The sequence below is a fragment of the Chionomys nivalis genome, chromosome 1 (assembly GCF_950005125.1).
Source record: "Chionomys nivalis chromosome 1, mChiNiv1.1, whole genome shotgun sequence".
Lineage (NCBI taxonomy): Eukaryota > Metazoa > Chordata > Mammalia > Rodentia > Cricetidae > Chionomys > Chionomys nivalis.
In genome coordinates, this window is record NC_080086.1 from 57259115 (window position 1) to 57279879 (window position 20765).

At 41.0% G+C, this 20765-nt stretch overlaps 1 protein-coding gene across 19 annotated transcripts in view; it reads left to right on the forward strand.

The window, feature by feature from the left end:
• Positions 1-20765, forward strand: part of Magi1 (membrane associated guanylate kinase, WW and PDZ domain containing 1) — a 618948-nt gene that overhangs the window by 516033 nt on the left and 82150 nt on the right. For 11 of the 19 annotated variants that reach the window (XM_057790328.1, XM_057790346.1, XM_057790384.1 and 8 more), the window contains 4 exons: positions 3834-3916; positions 7794-7832; positions 17662-17719; positions 20624-20742. In XM_057790328.1, coding sequence (XP_057646311.1) covers positions 3834-3916; positions 7794-7832; positions 17662-17719; positions 20624-20742 — 299 coding nt within the window. The remainder of the gene's footprint in view (positions 1-3833; positions 3917-7793; positions 7833-17661; positions 17720-20623; positions 20743-20765) is intronic. The other 8 variants (XM_057790381.1, XM_057790387.1, XM_057790318.1 and 5 more) reach the window with 1 other exon arrangement.

The window sequence follows — 20765 nt, forward strand, 5'->3', positions numbered from 1 at the left end:
GCAAAGGTGTAGTCGTTCTAGCTATTTCTTCTTGTGGTGACATGAGGATCTATAGTTATTTCAAACTAAAAAGTTGTGCCTATTGGTTTTTGTCAACTTATCACAAACCTAGACATATTTGGAAGTATGCAGCATCCCTCCATGACCTTCGTGTGGGTTCCTGCCTTGAGTTCCTGCTCCGAAGCTATAAGAGGAAATAAACTCTTTCTTCCCTCAAATTGCTTTTATTTGTGGTATTTTAGGTAACTAAGACATAAATTGGAACCAGCTGTGAGACATTGGTGCAACAGACGGAAAGGATTATGAAAGGACTTGAGAACTTTGGACTAGAAAAGTTATTAAGTACTCAGAGCTCAGTGGGCTGTTTTGTGGAGCTTGGAATATATGAATGTTGGCTATATGAATGTTGGATATATGAATGTTGGATATATGAATGTTGAATATGTGAATGTTGTATATATGCATGTTGGCTATATGAATGTTGGGATATATGAATGTTGAATATATGAATGTTGGATATATGAACGTTGGGATATATGAATGTTGGAATATATGAATGCTGAGTTTTGTTATGATAAGGGAAGCCTAACTTGTAAAATCTTAGAAGTTAGTCTTGAGCATCTCTTATAGATTCTGTTGTGGCCTTTTGATAATTTCAATAAAAATCCTATGGTCCTGGTCTACTAGGGCTGAAGAATTGACTGTAATTAACAAGAGACCAGCACTCCCAAAGTGAAGCCTTTGCTTTTATGGGATAATTAATTCTGGAGCTGAGAAATTAGTGGTGTTTAGGAAGAGGCCAGCATCATTGAAGATCAGAAGTCTGGAAGTATTTCCTCTAGGTCAGCACACAGAAACTGTCGTTCAGAGAAGGCCAAGACTATACCTCAGATGGTGGTTGAATTTGGTAAAGTGTAAGAGGTGGTTTAAAGGGTCCTAGAGAGCCACTGAGATTTGGCACTGTAGGAAGCCAGGAGAGGCCACTGGTGATGGTGTAGCCTCAGTTGTAGTAGAAGCCCCAGGATTTAAGGGGTCAGGGAGAGGAACTGTGGCAGAGTCAGAGTTCCTGAAGAGAGGCCGGAGAAGTAATTGGTAAGGGTGCCTCCTTAGTTGTCTCCCAGCGTTCTGGAAACCCCAGTACTATGGAACAGTCACCAGGGACGGCACTAGCTATAGAGCCAAGCTGGTCTGAGCCTGTGAGATGTACTGTGTGGGTTCTGCATGCTAGAACCAGAGAGGTGGAGTTCCTTATGAAGCCCAGAAAATTTTGAGTCCCAAACATTGAACACTGAGTTACTTATAGTGTTAGAGTTTGCTTTTGCTTTGATCCGATGGTAACTGGGCTTTGACTCTTCCTTGTTTGAAATAAGTATGTAGCTTACTTTTTATAAGCATTCACAGTTGAGAGAGTTTGGATATTTTGGAGAGAACTTGAACTTTGAAAATGACTTTGAGTATTTTAAATAAAATGAACTTTTAAAGACTGGAATTTTTAAACGTTGGAATGTTTTATATGTGATATTATGTGACATTGATGTTAATATAAGGTCTTGGGAATGAATAAGAAAGAAAGACTATGGATAAATTACATGTTTATGTGTCAACAAGGGATTAGTTGTCCTACTGGTTTCTGTCAATGTGACACAAACCTAGTCATATTCGGTAAAAAGAAACTCAACTGAGAAAAATGTCCCCATAAAATTGCCTGTAGGCAAGTGCATGGAGCATTTTCTTGGTTAGTGGTTGTTGTGGGTGGGGTCAGCCCTGGGAGGTGGTAGTATCCCTGGGCAGCTTGTCCTAGGTTATTTAAAAAAAGCAAACTGAGCAGGTCAGTAAGCAGTAGCCCTGCTCCATGGCCTCTGCATCAGTAACCACACCAAGCCCCTGCACTGACTTCCCTGGATAATGGACTACAAGCTGTAAGATGAAATAAACCCTTTCTTCCCCTAATTGTTTTTCGTCATGATGTTTTATCACAGTCTAAGAATGTAGCCAAGACAAAGATCGTTTTGGAAGTGGTGCGCACTCTTGTCTCCCCGCAGTGACCAGTGTAACGTAGCTGCATCTTTGTGTGGACTAATGTGGACCAGTCAACTGTGCAGTTCCGTGGGTTTCAGTTCCATCTCTGCCATGTGTCCACAGTGTCCTTTCGCAGAGTTCATCTTGTATTCCCATTTTTCTCTTCTGTAAAATGGGGATAGTAACTTTGCTACTCCTTTTCCCACAGGGTTATTATGAGAACTAAATAAACTAATATATGAAATGAAGTTCTCATGACTGCAAGTGGCCCAACAGGACAGAGTGATGATGGGAACTGCTGTATTAGTTTAAATTTGTTGTTGTTATTGTTGTTTGACATGGCTGAAATGGCATACTTTTCTCTTTAACAGTAAGATTTGAGTCTAAAATCACAGTCTTTTCTAATATTGATAGCCCGAACTTTGAATTGAACTTGGGATAAAAGAGGATTCATGCCAAAACTTTAAATGCCTCTCTTTCTCTCTCTCTCTCTCTCTCTCTCTCTCTCTCTCTCTCTCTCTCTCTCTCTCTCTATTTCTTGTTTTCGTTGCCAGTTGTAAGCCAGAACTCTTGAACTTGGGGTTCCCATCTCACCCACTTAGTTGCTCAGTGAATCAGACCCAAAGCAGAACTTTGACCTCCAGTGTCTTGATCAGCTCAGGGAAGCACAAAGGCGTCTTTTTCCCACTGTGCCTGTGACATTTCCATCGCAATGCCCTTGGGATATTTCAGCTCTCCAAAGGGCCCCAGTCACAGCTGAGACCTTTTCTCTAGGGTTGGCACGTACTTTTCAGAAGACATTTGGACCACCATCTCTGTTATTCTTTCTCTCTTTTTTCTTTTTTTTTTTTTTAAATATTTATTATTTATTTATTTATTTATTTATTTATTTATTATGTATACAATATTCTGTCTGTGTGTATGTCTCCAGGCCAGAAGAGGGCACCAGACCTCAATCCAGATGGTTGTGAGCCACCATGTGGTTGCCGGGAATTGAACTCAGGACCTTTGGAAGAGCAGGCAATGCTCTTAACCGCTGAGCCATCTCTCCAGCCCTCTCTCTTTTTTCTTAATAGCCTGATTCTACTTATAGCAGATAATTTGGGTTGATCTCTCTAAAGCCTAAGTTAAGGACCAGCAAGGTGATTTGCCAATCAGGGTGTTTCCCTCCAAAATGGCAACTGAATTCTGTACTTGGTACCCTGATAGTGGAAGAGAGAACTGACTCCTTCAAGGTGTCCTCAGACCTCCACATATTCCATGGCACGAATGTGCCCCCACACTGATAAATAAGTACCTAAGTTAGGATGTGATGGAGAGTGATCGTATGTGTAGGTTTGACGTGCTGTGTGATCAAGGGCTTCCACATTGTCAGGAAAGGCCTTATATGATAGACTAGGTGCATAGCAGCCTTGTTTGTGAATCCCAGTATTTTAAATTAAAGTTATAGACAAATATAAACTAAATTAAAATTTATTCTTTGACAAATGCAAAGACTGATTAATAAGTCTAGATAGCAGTAGACTGTAAGAAAAGCCTGTTGTTTATTTTTTTCAAAAAGAAAGCTGGTATTTTAATTAAGCATTCAGTAATTCATTGATTATATCTTAGAAAGGGAAATGTCCTTCTAAGATTCACCCTAGACCATTATCATTCCAACCTCCAGCCCTCTAGTGGTTTGGCTATACTGTTGGAATGCATCTTTTCATTGGTTCATGAGTGGATATGCAAGTGTTTGTGATTCCTCTGTCTTTGTTCTTTGTTGTTATTCTCTCTTCTTAAATAAATTTCTTGTTTTTGTCTCTGGATCTCAGCCATAACACAAAGACAACATCATGGTTAGACCCTCGGTGCCTGAACAAGCAGCAGAAGCCTCTGGAAGAATGTGAAGATGATGGTAAGGACTAAGAGGTTTTAGGATCAGCAAGTTGGGGGTTTGACTATATGTGCATAGTTTTCTAAAGAGTGCTCACAAGGTCAATCAGTTTTTAACATTGAAGTGGTTTGGGTTGTTCAGTTCTTAAGAAGCACATTGTGGTTTAGAATGGAAGAGTGATGTAAATAGAATTCTTTCAAAAAAAAATATTTCAAAACATGTACATTCCAGTTTAGTTGTTGAAAACAGAAGCAAACACATCCTCTGCCTAGAACTTGGAAAAGACTCTAGAGAAATTCCAGGAATAAAGAAACCAAAGATAGTTTGATTTTCCACACATACTAATGTACTAGACCCTAACCCTATGTTATAAAAGCCTTCAGGGAAGAAATCAGGAGATTTTCTTGGTCCTTTTTTCATAATTCTTGTTTCTCCAGTTTGGGGGCAATGGGAAGATCTTGACATGTTGGGAATATCCTTGTAGCTTAAAATACAGATATAATTTTTGAAAGGCTGTTCCTCCAAGAGGCAGGTGTTAAAGCTGCTTCTTAATCTCCCAAATGTTCCTTCTGACTATACAAGTTTCCATTGAAAAAGATTATTTAGAGTTTCCAAATCGGAAGGAAAAAAAAAAAAATTGAGGCAAAGCAAGTATGTCCTCTTTAGTACTGGAATCTAACCCAAGTTTGACCAAGATTACTTTCTGTTGGGTACAAAGTAAAAGACAAATGGCTTGTCTTGCTGCTCGCTATACAATTCTGGCCCTTGAATTTATAGTATAATTAATTGTGGAATACATTTTTCCCTTTGAGATAACAAAGCCGTATTAACTTGTCCTGAAGTGCAGAACTGTTGCATATACATACATATATGTGATATTTGGAAAATGCAAGCCAGTGTTTTGAAGTATCATACAGTTAAAAGCCTTGTACTCTGAGAGTTTCCTGTTGCCTATAGCTGCAGATTATATAAAATAAATATAGATTTGCATGCTTGTGTTTATTGGAACAAGTTCAAGTGGAAATGTGTATTTTTATAATTTAAGAGGCACAATGCAGGTGCTCATTTTATTTTGGTCCCTTGTTTCCATAGCTGAAGAAGGAGTGAACCAGGTATGGTCAGAGCTGTTTCTCATACACTGGGGGTAACGGCTGTCTGAGTGTTTGAGGATTCTGTTTAATAGACTACATAGGTGACCAATTTTCAAGGATCCTCACATGCATTCTTTAGAATGTACTTTAGTACAACTTGATAGAACAAGTTTGATCTCTTAGCCAAGAGACGAATCTGAAGGCAGGTTAGCCATTTTTATCACATAGGCTCTTTAGGGTTCATATCCATTATAAGTACATGAGAATGTGTGAGAATGTATAGTGCTATGATTTTATAGATAACAGAATATTGCAAAACCTTTTAGTGAGAAAAAACTGCTGTGGAATACATGCATTAAGAGGCGTTAATGCTTTTGTTACCAAATTTTCAGCTCTGCATTACCAGCATTTCCTTTAACACAAGCATACATCCATGCCAAGTGCAATTCATTTGGTAATTATCTCTTCAACATTAGGATCATATATTTTATTCATTTAGAATGACATGTATTGCAGACACCATAAACATGTACTCTCATGACACGCCAGTTTGTGTTTTCTGATGTAAGTGCACAGATCTGCCTTACTGTTTGCTATTATGACACAGACCAAGAAAGCAGTACAGCTTACACGTGCCGTGCCTGCATTGCTTTAGACTCTCAGCTTCACCTGCACATAGAATGCAACATAGCAGCGTCATCCTTAAGTAGTCTGAGGCCATTGCACTTTCGCTCGCCTTTCTCAAATGAGTGAGGACCCACAGTGTATTAATTCCCTTTGGTCACTGATCTTTGTCTAGTACCATTAGAAGGCTTGACTTTGCTTCTTAGTGCCACGTCAGTGTTTTCAGTTGCCTGGTTACTGCCCCAACAGGCTGCCTCAGAGAGATTTCAGACTCAGGCTAATTAGAACCAAACTCTTGACCCTTCCCCAGCCTGTGCTAGTTGTTCCCCGTGTTAGTTGAGAGCCAGTGGCTACACATTCAGGAATCCCAATGACCTTTCATGTCCCTTTCTGATGCATGAGTCAGCTCGTTTCCCATGCTTCCTAACACTTCTGGACCCACTTGCTGTTTTCTTTCCTGCCTGTGCCATCCCCAGCTGGTTCCCACGTGTCTCCTACCTCCATGCTTCCCTTCTGCTGCTCTCAGCAGTGTTTGTCAGTGTCAGTGTGACGATGTCTTGCTGTCCCCCATCATGGCTCTCTGGTCGCTCAGTAACTGCCAGATGTACGTCTGCTTTTCCAGCCATCCTTGCTCTGCTCAACCCTGCCCTGTGCTTTGCACTCCCACTAGGCCTCATTGAGTTGCTGTCTGAGAACTAGATGCACCGTCCTTCCTCCTTGGCATATTTTCACATTTCCCAGATGCTGAGGGTCTTCCGTGGGACACATCCCTTGTAAATCTTGCAGGTGTGTGCTGACACACACTGCAACAGCACAGCATCCAGCGCCCACAAAGCTCCAATTCTAGGCATTTTTGTTGACATCCGTACACCCTTCACATCATATCGCCATTATTTCCATGACCTTGGAGAATTAGGCATGCTCTTAATTTCAGTTGGATTTTTTTTAGCTTTGTACATGTCTCTTCTTCCAAAAGAGTCAATGTATCTGTGTTGATTTAACAGGCCAACAGGCCATTAGCACAGTGACTGGCCCATAGTCACTGAGGGGGGCGGTGGACAAACTCTCCCCCAAAACATTATTATGTAATATCTAAGTGGGTATTTTTGCAAATGATTTTGTTTAAATCTTCCAACCTATTAAAAAAAAAAAAGACTGTCAGTCAAATCTTACTGTTCATGCCAAGTGGGCATTGGCAGTCTGTCTGTAGACTCCACCAGGGCCCAGAGATGGGATCCTGAGGCCAAAGTGGCTGCTAAGACCAGCTGAGAAATGAGTAGTACCTAAGATGATCTAGAAAGTGCTCTGAGCACTAGCGTGCACCACTGTGGAGAAAGGCTTAGACCCCTCGGCTCTGGGTTTATATAGCTCCTTCCAGTGCAGGCAACAACCACCTGCCCTCTGTAGCTGGGGAGATTTTAGCAACAGTGTGCTGGGCTGTGCTCTCATCTCAGTAGTTATCCACTTGTTTTATTGACAGCCAGAGGAGGTCAAGAGTGAAAGGATTTTGACTTGTTTTGCTGGCTGAAATAATTGAGCACGCTTTCACTTGACTTAGAAAGCTCATGTACAAATAAACAGACCAAAAAGCAATGAGTGAACTCTGCCCTCGTCGCCTGCAGTGTAGCCTTCAAGCACCACGTCCCTGGCCCATGTCGCCATGACACAGCTGATCTTCCCAGCCCCTGCTGAAAGGTGCATTGTACAGTCTCCTTTCTCACTTTGACCTCACCGTCTGTTTTTCAAGCGGTATTACTTTTAAGTTAAGTAATGCTCTAATTGTGAGTGTAATTGCTTCTGTGATGAGAGGATTATTAAAGGATTAAAAGGACCGATATTGAAAGGTCCCACCGCTTTGCTGCAGAGAAGGTCTGTAGTAAGTGACTTCCCACTTAAGGACGTGGGAGCCGCAAAGGTATTTATCATCTTTTACAACCAATCAAATAACATTTTGACATGCGAGGAAATGAGCTGTATAATTATTTTGCCAATACCAGCTCTTACCATTTTGTGATTTACACTGAGGTCAGGAGTTTAGTTGCCAAGCCAGTGAAAGAAACCACAATTCAGGTAAGGACACTAGAGTGGTGTTTGCTGCTGTTTTCTGAGGGAGTTTCTCTCTTGGTGCTGGTGTCTGAATTTGTCTCTCTCTTTTCTGTCTCATTCCTGCTCTTCCTTTGGAGAAGAAGGGGTACACACCGAGGAGCTGGACAGTGAACTAGGTAATGCCCTGCCTGCTGCTGTCGCGTGATTCGCCTACGTGGTGACCTGAATCCCTCTGTGCCTTGAGTGTGTGCGTCTCCGGTCACAATTTTTAGCCTTGCTTGCCCATGAAAGGCAGTGAATGTATTCGGTGACAGGCGTCAAGCAGAGTTCTGTGTAATACTCGGTGTTTACAAAGAAACAGTGTGAACAGATTAAGTGTAGAATGAGAATCAATTGGCCACGAGTGGTCTTTAGATTCAGAATTGGGGGAAATAAACAAGGGATGCTTGCCATGAACCTCGAACTTTCGTGTAATCTGTCTGTGCTTCATTGCTTTGTTTGTGTAGTGTGCAAGGTTGTTCCTGTGAATGATGTAAACAGGCCAAGTAAAACAAAAATTCAAGAGACAAATTTACTGATTGCTACATGAGATATATGAAATAAATAATTCCAGTGAGGAGCTGCATAGCTGATGAGTCTCACAACTGCATTGCTGTGAAGCCACGGGCTGTGAACTGCTGACCCTGTCACTGCAGTCAGTGTCTTGAGCAGCAGGTGCGCTGTTTATTTTTGCCAGTTTCTGTGGAGACTGTCAGTGTAACTCAGCTCTTGACTACCCTGGCTGTTATAGTTAGGAGTAATTTGCATGTGTGTTTAGTGTTGTTTCTTTGCTTCGCTTTTGGACTGTATTGCATTATATTCCCTGTGAAGTGATAATATTGAGACTTGAATAGTTTTGAAGTTTATTGCAGTCCATCTGAAACATCACTGGAGTAAGTGGAAAAGCACAGTACTTTCAGGTAAATTGCAAGAGAAAGTGTTGGCTGATTGAAAAGTGGCCCACACCTGATTTAATTAGAAGATCATTTGACATCAGTGTGAGAGGACTCTCCCAAGATGACTGAATCTGCTTGCATTTTTAAATTGTCTTAATTCCTCGTAATGCTAATGTGTTTTATATTGATTACTGCTCTCATTTGCTTTTGGTTTCTCTACATATAATATTGGTTGATTAGCTCTATAGTATAAAATTTAGCTTCATTTTTATCAACATTTGGAAGATATTCTCTTAAAACTAACAAATACATCCGTAACGGATGATAACTACCTAGGGCCTGTTTTTAAGTTGCTTAGTAAACTGTCCAATGGTTGTTGTAATGGGAATGGCTTGAGGTTTGCCCTGTGTGATAATATAATCCAAACCAGTTCTATTTTTAAAAATTATCAACTGTGAATATTAGGTAGCATCATTGAAAAAGACAGAAGTAGTGTCTATTTATTGAACTAATTTCAGCCTGTGCTACCACCTGAATAAAATATGTGGATGACCGACCTGTGGTTCTAGGTGGCCGGTGAGATAACATACAGAGCTGTGTGTGCTAGCACACGCTTCATTGCTTCTAAGGAAGTTTGAGTGTTGGCATTTGAGGAAAGAGGTTTGTAATTTACCCATTGTAACTATGGTATTGTTAGAACTTGCCCTTAGCATTGAAGACACTTTGTGTTCTAATCATGTGGCCCCACCTGATACTTGGAGATATTTTGTCGCCATCTCTGGGATGAAGCAGACTGCCTAACTTTCCTACTGAACTGACTCCCTGACATGTACTCGCTCTTCTGGCTTATTTACTGACTCTGTGACATGTCAACCTGGCTCACCTTCTTCCTTTCCACTTTTGACTATGTCTAAGTCAGGGGCTGGAGTGATACTTTAGTAGATAATGTGTGCGTCTGGCAGCACAGGGACCTTTAACCTTTGTTTTTAAAAAAAGCTTACCATAACACTTAAAATCCCAGTGCTGAGGATAGAGGTAGGTAGGACTTGCTGGCCAGCCGGCCTAGCCTAACTGGCGAGTTCCAAACAGATGAGAGATCCCTGTCTCATGAAACATGGTTGTGGCTGGAGAATGGCTCATAACTTACTGCAGAAGTCTCACAATCAGAGTTCAGTCTCTGGAATCCACATAAAGGTGGAGGGAAAAAATCCACTCTTGCCTGCTCCATGCTCACAGTAGCATGAGCCTCCCCATAATGCCCACACACGCCTTCACATGCATGAACATGTACATGCACACACGCACACATACATTTGCAAGTCAAATTGAAAGGAGAGCTCCCTCCATGCTTCTGAGGAGACTTCTGAGAACTTGTTTTGGTGATCAGCACATGTTGGTGCTGTAGTGAGGCTTTCTCTATTACCTGGCCCTCTTATGGGGCTGACCAGTACCTTCTTACAATACTTTTCCCTTCATCATAGATGAGTTGAATGTGTTCCATTCCAAAGCAGTCACCCACATATCAAATATGTTCTCAGGAGTAGTGTATGAATGCCACCTGATTTTTGTTTGCACACTTCTGTTGTGTAAGAGTAGTGTGCGCACACTCCATGTTTGCCACATTTGCAATTGCCCCACTGCATTTACTTCAGATTCTGTTGGCAAGTTCACTGTCCATTTTATTAATAAATGTAATCTATTTTTTCACAAAAGTACCTGTCAGGTTTTCAGTGAACAGTATGAGTCCATATGCCACAAGGAATCTCTAGCCTGCCTCTGGGGGGCATAGGCAGTCACTATGGGTATTGGATACGGGTCACTTGATTATAGAGTTGTTTCTGAACTCTATTATGTGATCTGGGTTAGTAGCTCCATTATGCATTGGGTTTGCAGATTCTGTCACAGTATTATAAATGTGTCTTTAGAATTAAAAAACAAACACCCACAGAACCTTCCTTTGATCTAGTAGGGAGGTATTCAGGTAGTAAAATCAATTAGGGAAAATAGAGACTTAAAGAAAAAAGCCCTCTGACAGCTTTCCCACATACAGAACATTTGCTAATCAACATTTGCTCCAAGGGTTTAAAAGCAAGCACACAAGGGTAGACAACCATCCTAGCTCTTCTGTGTGTTACTGCCAGGCCCTGGCTATGGGCTGTGTGCTTTGTTTGCATTTTACAAGCATCTTCGTTCAGGTGAGCCAGGGAAAGGTGTGTTCAGAGATGTTTATTAACCAATCAGAGTCCACAGGGACACAGAGCCAATGTGGACCCTAAATTACAATCCCAGATCTGAGCGATGCTTGAAGGATCTCAGCTCTCTGTAATCCCCATAGCAGCCTGAAGAGTCTTGCCTGTCTGTCACCCATCCATAGGCACAGGCAGTGTGTCTTCAGGAATGTTTGCCTAAGACACAATGGAATCAGTTTCTCTGTTAAATATTTTATGACCTTTTTCATTTTCCAGAACTAAATGGCAAATTCTAAGACAAACAGCCGCCCCCCCCCCCCCCCGCTTTTCTTTTTTAATTGATGACCTATTTCTATTTTAAGCATTAGGAGACTAATTCCTGTTATTAAGTTAATTACCACATTGGAAGTGAGAAATCCGTCTTTTCATTTCAAACTGAGTTTTAGCTCAAAAAATTCAAAAATTTATAGAATTGGTTTATCTGTTTTAGAAATGTTTAATTTGTGCATGTGCTTGTGTGTGTTTGTGTGTAAGTACACAGAGTGCTTGCTAATCAAACTTGACCCCAGGCCCCTGTCCTCAGAAAAGCCAACTGACTGGCCAAATTTCTCAACTCCAGGATGTTAAGTTGCTAACGATACAAGAGTCAAGTCAGGGCTGGTTTCTTGTATCTTCTTTGTACCTCCACCAAAGCCCAGGTACTGATGTGTTCAGGTTCCCTGTGTTCCTGGTATCTAACATATCCACAGGCAAATGGTCGTGCTTCTGTTAATGTTTGCCAAATTAAGACAATCAAGGGCATATCTCTACCATTTTCTTTGATGTTAATCAGATCAAGTATGTGAGTTTCAGGTTTTGGTAGGTAGTCTGGTTTAATGGGTCATATCACTATCTATCACTCCCATCCATTCTTCTACCCCAGGACTCTGCAGACATTTGTATTTTTTAACCTTCAATTTCTCAATTCCTTGAAAATGTTTCCCTGCTTCATTTTTATTGAAATGGTAATTTCCAGCTTTGTAAGGAAACTGGTTCCCAGGCATTTGATTGACCTCGGTCTTTAAAATCTGATATTACAAACAAGGACTATGTTATACCATATGTTTTAATGATATTGTCTCCAAAACTCAGAGACATCTTAAAATCTACTAAGTGCTTTTTAAAAAGAAGTCGGGGGGGGGGGGGGTCTTTGTTTGCAGGCATAACCTGTGTGTGGCAAATGTAGTAGGGATCTGCGGGCCTCTTCCCACAGCCCGGCTCATGGCTGCCTGGCTAGCTTATGCCCCAAAATAATGACACACAAACTGTATTCTTTTAAACACTGCTTGGCCCATTTCTATTCATGTGTGTAGCACCCCAAGGAGCGCTTACCGGGAAGATTCTAGCCTACGTCCATCCTGGGTCGGAGCTTCATTGCATCTGCTCTGGAGAGGAGAGCATGGCATCTGTCTCTGAGAGGAGCTGCCTTGCATCTGAGCTCACTTCCTCTTCCTCCCAGCATTCTATTCTGTCTACTCCACCCACCTAAAGGGTAGCCTATCAAATGGGCCAAGGCAGTTTGTTTATTGACAAATGACCTTCCTCCATCAGGCAAATGCCATAAAATCAATGTCTCTGGATGTGCAGCCAAATTTGAACAGAACATGAACTTCAAGTAATTAGTTTGCAAGTGCTTGTGTACACGTTCATGACTCCACTACACTCTTGACTGTTCGTAACATGTGAGAAGCCTTTGCTGACGAAACTGTCAATATTTGAAAATCCCCAACATATCATAATTAAAACACTAAGTGGACATAACAAAAAGTGTACTAAAAGTTCCAAGAGAAAAAATACAAGTCATATATAAATGGAAACTTAACAGAATAACAGCAGATTTTGCAATAGTAACTCTGAAAGCCAGAAGAGCCTGGAGCCATGCATTCCAAGCCCTAAATATCTGTTATTGCCAGCCTGCAGTAGTATACCCAACAAAACTACCCTCTGTAATTGAAGTTGAAAGAAAAGCCTTCTGTTATATAAACAATTATTTTAAAAGTTTACAACCAACAATTTAAGCCTAAAGAAGAAACAGGAAACAATATTTTCTAATGAACAAAGGACTAAGCATAGCAGAGACACTGTGGGAAGACACAGGAAGCCGTAATTATTAAAGCACAGAGCACCACTGAGAATGCACCACCACCCCAAATCAACAACAGGACAACTGCAGGTAACGTACATTTCAGTTGATAACTTTAAATGTCAGTGGCCTAGATTCTTCAAGCCAAAGACACAACCTGAATGAATGGAGCAAGACAGAAAATCGGTTCTCCACTAGGAATACGTCTTAACTTTAAAGATAGACACCAAAGCGCTCTAATCAGATGGGAGCAGGAAGCAATCAGATGTCTCTGCACTAGCATCTGACACGAGACACTCAAACCTGAAAGTAAAAATAATCAAAGAAATGGAGACACTTCATCCTAATTGAGCCAACAGTTAACCAAGAAGACATTAAAATCCTAAAGATGTATGCTCCAAATTCTGGTCACCAAATTTCATGAAAAAAATGACACTGCTTGATTTAAAGATGCTGATTAGGACCCATCTAGTAATAGTAGGTGATTTCAACACCCAGTTTCTCTACTAGATGGGTCATCCAGACAAAAATATAAATGGAGAAACACCGGAATTAATTGGACCAATTAATTAACACCAAATGGACTTAACAATATGTAGATAATTATCTACAGAATACTCCTCCCAAACACCAAAGAATTCAGATTTATTCAGCAACATATGGAAGCATTTCTAAAACATACCACATCCCAAGACACAAAAAAATCCTTACAAACCAAAAAAAATTGAAATCACTCCATGTATTGCATCTGATCACAAGATAAAACTTTAAAATGGACAATAAACAAATCTCTAGTAAATATAAAAATTTATAGAAACTAAACAACTCATTTCTGAAGCATTATTGGGCCAAAAAAGAAAACAAAGAAATACAATTTTTCCTCAACTAAATGGAAATGAAAACACAACAAAACCTCTGGGACACATTGAAAGCAGTACTAGTAGGGAAATCTTTAGCTCCTAGTGCCTGCATTTAAAATGAGAATATGAGCAAGGCAGTCAGGACCACGAGGGGATCACCCACTGAGACAGTGTGTCTGAGCTAATGGGAGCTCACCAACTCCAGCTGGACTGGGAATAAATGATCCTGGGATCTAACTGGGCACTCTGAATGTGGTTGACAGTTGGGCAGACTGAGGGGCCAATGACAGTGGCACTGGGATTTGTCTCTACTGCATGTACTGGCTTTTGGGGATCCAATTCTCTTTAGATGCATACCTTGCTCATCCTGGATGTAGTGGGGAGAGCCTTGGACTTCCCACAGGGCAGGGCGCCTTGCCCTCTCTTAGGACTGGAGCGGGGTGGGGGGAGAAGAGTGTGTGGGTGGGAGGGAAGTGGAAGGAAGAGAGGAAGTAGGAATTTTGATTGGTATTATTTTTAAAGTAATAAAACAAAAAAATAAAAAAGAGGGGCACGCACCTTTAATCCCAGCACTCAGTAGGCAGAGGCATGCAGATCTCTGAGTTCAAGTCTACATAGTGAGTTTCAGGACAGCGAGGACTATACAGAGAAGCAAAACAAAAGAAGAAAATCAAAAAGAGCACAAATAAATGGCTTAACAAAGTAACTCAAAAATTTGGAAACCACAAAAGCAAGTCAAATCAAACCCAGTTGTGTTATTAGTCAGGGTTCTCTAGAGTCACAGAACTTATGAAATGAATCTCTCTCTCTCTCTCTCTCTCTCGCTCTCGCTCTCGCTCTCGCTCTCTCCCTCTCATATACATAAGTGTGTGTACATATATATGTATATGAAATTCACTTATGTATAATGAAAATGAATTTATTATATATGTGTAAAATATTGGAATGACTTACAGATGCAGTCCAGCTAATCCAATAATAGCTGACTGTGAATGGAAAGTCCAAAAATTTAGTAGTTGTTCAGTCCCACTAGGCTGGGTGGTTCAGCTGGTCTTCTGAATATGCTGGAATCCCAAAGAAGTAGGCTCTAATGCCAGTGAAGGAGTGGATGTCCTAGCAGGGTGTGGGCAAGCAGGCAAATAGCAATAGCTTTCTTCTTTCATCTTCTTCCATGTCCTTATATAGGCTTCCAGCAGAAGGTGTGGGCCAGGTTAAAGGTGATCTTTCCTCAAGATCAGATCATCAAAAGAATGTGTCTTCTCACCCCAAGCTCTGAATCAAAGGTGTATCTTTTGATTAAGACTAGAGAATTGGATTTGCCTGCTTCGAACCAAGGAAAATCTCTCACAGGTGTGCGCTCCATTTATGGATTGTAGTTTACTCCAGATACAGTCAAAGTTGACAACCAAGAAGAGCCATCACACCAGTCACCAGCAAAAAATAACAAAAATCAGAGCAAAAATTAATGAAATAGAAACACTACAAAGAATTGACAAATCTAAGAGCTATTTTTTTGAGAAGATAAATAGAATTGGCAGACAATTGGCAAACTCACCAAAAAAAGAGCAGAGAGGACCCAAATTAAAAGATTCAGAAACAAGTAGGAAAAGCATTACAAAAGACATCAAGAAGTTCACAATATTACAGGATTGAAATCTGGAGCTGCCACTATGAAAACCAGTGTGAAGAAGTCTCAACAAGCTAAAAAGTAAATCTATCATGTGACCCAGCTATACCATTCCTTGGCATATACCCAAAGGACTCGTGGCCATGTTCATTGCTATTCCAGACACATTAGGCAGGAAATAGAAACCACCTAAATGCCTGGCACCCTATGAATGACTAATGGAGATGTATTACAGACACACTATCAAATACTAGTCAGCTGTAAATAAAACTCAAATCCACGAACTTTGCAGGTAAACCATAAAACTAAAAACGATTATATTGAATGAAGTAGCTTAGACCCAAAAAGTCAAATGTCGCTTGCTTGCTCTCTCTCTCGCTCTCGTGCTCTCTCTCTCTCTTTCTCTCCCCCCCCCCCTTCCTTCTAGCTCAAAATCTTCAGATATCCAAATCCTCATCTGCCATTAAAGAAACTTTTCGTTGCAGCAGATGGAAACCTCTTTCAGGAAATCACAACCAGTCAAAATGCTGATTATTTGCCCTTGTCCCAGTGGATACATCTACACAACAAATCCTAAGGCTCTGGGAACATTGTGCAAAGGGTGGAATGACTGTAAGAAAGACCCAGAGGGTCGCGGAGTTTGCTATGAGACTGTGTCTCCTAGGAATGTCTCACCAACATGCCTGTCTAAACATGAGCTGGACCAGGACAACATTAGACATGTCAAAGTGGATGGGACGAAGGAGCCACGAAACCTCAGCCCTACACAGAGAACCATAGGCAGCCAAGGAATGCTCACAGCAGAAGAAATAATATTCCTCAGTGAACACACACCAAATGGTCACTCAGTGCCAGATGGTCAGCCCTGTAAACATGCATGCATATAACATTAGGCAGACTAAGCAGGTTATATTTAGGAGTGTGTGTGTGTGTGTGTGTGTGTGTGTGTGTGTGTGTGTGTGTGTATTTAACAACCATTGAGAAAAGAGGCTGTGGATTTGAATGAGACAAGGAGAGGTGTATGGGAGTTTTTGGAGGGAGGAAAAGGATGGGAAAATGGTGTAACTGTATTAATATCTCAAAAAATAAATTAAGAAAATAGTTAGTACACAGTTCTTTGAATTAAAAACAAAACTGTTTCAAAGTAAGTGATACTTCTAGTGTTTGTAGTGTTCAATTCAAACCCTCGGACTAGTGATTTCTAGGAATAATGATTCGCTTCGCAGCATAGCTTTACCCAAGTTTGCCTTAGTTACACAGATGGGTGGAGCTTTAATCCTCCTTGAGTAATTGCTGCTCTGCCTGAAAGGACTGTTTGATGACACAGATGCGACCTAGGTGCTACTTTCTCTAAGTTAAACGGCCTAGTGCAGCTGGCTTTTCTGTAACAGAGTCATTTGGTGGAACTCAGGAGCCTCGTTAATAAATGAATTTCCAACTTTGATGTGAAAATGTAGGAGGCAGAGTTCACTGTTTGCCTAGTGCCATATCCCTGCCCCCCCCCCCCCGTCACCCTCACATTGAGAAGATAACATAGTCAGCTATGTTAGTCCATGGCTATAATCCCAGTGTTCCAGAAGTGAAGGACAAAAATTGCAAGTGTGAGACGGGCCTGACACCCCTCACTAGGGGGGCATCCAAAAAGTAATACTCGCTCACACACAACACTGTCTATGTTGTCTTCATAAATCAAGTTCTGGAAAGACAGCCTGACCCACATAGAAGAACCTCGGAGTACCAGAGTGTGTGTGTCAGGCACCGAGTTCCCCATCATCTTTATTCACTCAGTAGTGTTAAATAAGAACAAGGAGAAAATAAGATTTCCTTCAAGGAAAATAAGACCATTGAGTTGAAAATGAAAAAAAAAAGTCGCTTTTATATGTTTTTGCTTATGTGGCCAGGTAGTCTGGAAACAATGAGCAAACTATAGATACTTAAGGTAAGAAGTAACCATTCAGGGCAAGTTTTAAGTGTTTCTATTAAAATCTAATTTAATACTTGGCTGATAATGAAGGCGGCTTGGGATGCGTTTTATTAAGTTTTATTTTCTTAAGTAAAATACCAGTAGATAAAGAATTGTGGGTTTTTTTTTCATGTGGAAAAGTACACCGAGCAAAATAAAAATAAAACCTGCTTCTTTGTGGTAGAATATACAGTCTTAATTGGGTTCAAGGCGTTCGCACACATCACTCCCCTTTGAATAAGTCAGCTGTTGAGCTCCTGGCTCTTCAAGAATGAGCTCTTCTTGTTCTGATGTTCTTTTGTTTTTCAGAGCTGCCTGCTGGCTGGGAAAAGATTGAAGACCCTGTCTACGGTGTCTACTATGTAGAGTAAGTGCCCGTGGATAATCCACATGCTAGTTTTTACACTACTGTGCACGGAAGTGCACAGTGCTGAACGTATCTTGGCATTGTTACAAGTTTCAAAGTAATAGTAATGATATTTTTATAATGAAAATAGGAAGAATTTAGTGAATAGGTCATCACTGAATCTGAAGAAATTCAGGAAGGATGTCAGTCCATGTGACTTTTGTTAGCTTCCACATCACCGAGACCCCATGTGCATGGCGGGTGCTCTGTGAGTGTTAGTTGAAGGCCAGGATATGGGAGAGTTTATAAAAGAGCTCATGCGTTCTCAGAGGGGCCTTACTGCCCTACTTTTTTCATGCCTATCTGAACTTTGCAGTAATTACTTATTTATTCATTCTGCCTTTCTAAAAGGGTTAGACACATCTTAATAATTTATGAAATGTTACCAAGAGTAAGAAGAAAATGGAAAACTGGGATGAGATGCAGGACCTGTTAATCTGTCCCCCTTGGTCTGTCCCCAGGAGTCTTGCCTCTTAGCGTGGTCTCTTCACTATGGGCTTTATTCTACCATTGGACGTGTCCTTTGCCATTTTACTAAACCATTGATTAGCCAGATACTGGAAGTAAATTGTAAAAATAACCAAGAGGTAGAATACTGAAAACATATAAAGCGTATCTTTTCCTCTGAGAAAAATGAGAGATAACTAACACTTGTCTCCTTTGAATGAGACAAGTGCCATATAAATTTTGTATCACCATTATCCTTCCTGCCATGGTGAAGATAAAAGGCCTTCTTTCTCTTTCTCATGTTGCTGGCAATAAAAAGTCACTTGTATAATGCCCCTATAATAGGAGCATATTATGCAAAAATGTCAGGCCTCAATGAGATGCCAGCATTTTATTGTGAAGCAATTATAGGAGTTCAGTACAGGAAGTGCCCTTGACCGGTACAAGTCATGTTTCCCTCTGCAGAACAGAAAGAGAAGTATCGTCATCAGAGACACAAGCAAAGCCATTTTTATGGACCCTAATAAAGTACATTTCCTCTCTGAGCTCCGAAGCTCTTTTATACAGGTGAATAGAGAGTCTTCTGCCAGGTGAGCCTGGGCTTTCTTTGGAACTCAGCTGCCTTGTGCATTTAGGAAGAAAGGAAGCGGCTGGGCACTCCTTTGAAGGGAAAAGAAACCTGGCCCTGGGAGATAAGATGATAACTTACTCAGGTCTGGTTCTGCGTTTTTTAATGCCTGGTCCAAAGGAATCGTGAGGCAAATATCCTTTTAATAAGAATTAAAGATAATCTGCCCACCCTACTTGATAAACCCTTTTTGAAAGTTAAGTCTGAATTTCAAAAGAGATAGTTGACGTTTTAAATAATAACACAATTAGGGGTGTCCCCAAGCTTCTGATGAACTGCTATTTTGGCTTAAAAAGTATGTACATACATACATATGAAACCATCTGTATATGTATGTTTATGTATACTTAGTATAAATACAAACTAAATAAGGCTATCATTCAAAAGTGATGCGTGCATGTGTGTGTGTGTCTGTCTGTCTGTCTGTGTCTGTTTGTGTCTGTGTGTGCACCCTGGCCTTATTAGTTACATAGTCATCTAAAATGCCTGGGCATTTGTCACTTTGAACACATCACGTTTGCTTCGTTTGGCTATCTATGGAGTATCTTTGTTTGAAAGAAAACAATGAAAGTTCTGCCCAGGCAATGCTGAAGTATGCATGGGCAGCCGATATATGGCGGGTCTGTAGTCTGTTTGTTTGCAGGCTGTAATTTCAGGCTTTCCTCGTCGTCAGCCAATTAACATAGTTGAATTATGTTAGTAGACTTCTTTTAACTTTATTTTTAGGCTTCTATAAACCCTGCTGTTTAAAACCATTCAAGAGTTCTACCATTGTGTGCCACAGATCACTTCAAAGCCCCAGTTTAATCTTAATTAATTCCACATGTACTTCTGAATTTAAGTACCTCTCATCTCAGGTGATAGGTTGGAATATTGGGTAGAGTCACTGGCTCAAGTCTCAGAATTCAAAAGCAGCCATAGCTGAGTGAGCATGCCAGCTCATACTGCCAGAGGTTGCCTCCCTTCCCCATAGAATGCCATCGCAATCACGTCCCTATGTACGCGGTGTGCTTCTGTGATCTCACCTACTCAAGGTCAACTGTTGGTTGGGGAGAAAAGTTACATGGGCAAGTTTTGAAATAACTATATCTAGGTGAGTGTGATTCTGGGCATGACGAGTTCTCTGTCCTTGCTGCTCCGTGAATATCAGGTCATGAAGCATGTCTGGCGCATCCATGCATTCTGCACTGCCTGCCTATTAGTCAGTTGATGGCCATCTCAGTCACCAGGTCAGCTGAACAGTATCATAGGCTGTGTTCACATGTCCCTTGCTTTACTTCATGGCAGTTGGAACATGCTGAAGGTGTGGGGAAGAAGTTCTTTAAGTGGCTTAGGAAAGAAATGACCTGTGGAGATTGCTGGAGGCTCTGGTAAATTGTTGTTGTTAGTCTTTTCCTGCAAATGTTTTGTAAATTAAACTTCGCCATAGATGTGTACAGCTGCAGAGGAAAATTACAGTTTATGTAGGACTGGATGTTAATCCTGGGCTCCGGTATCCACTGAGGGTCTCAGAACACGTCCCCTATAAACAAGAAATTTCTGCTGCACGAATAGGAAAACAATTTGCCTTAGGACATTTGCTAGGAATCTCTAATAAGATGCATTCCCGACTGACACCCTAGTTCTTAGTGCACATAAGCAGCCAGTAAGGGAAACTGTGTTTCTTGCGTCTTATCTGCATATCCACGCCAGACCCTCTGTGTTGCTCCATTCCAGCCAAAGGGCTTTCTCAGCCTTTAGCTGCTGGAATGAGTATTTCCTACCTGAAAACTGCTTTCCTTTCTTCCCAGCCACATCAACAGGAAGACACAATATGAAAACCCAGTCCTAGAAGCCAAAAGGAAGAAACAGCTTGAACAGCAGCAGCAGCAGCAGCAGCAGCCTCAGCCTCAACCACCACAGCCAGAAGGTTAGCTTCTTTGCTGGGAGGCT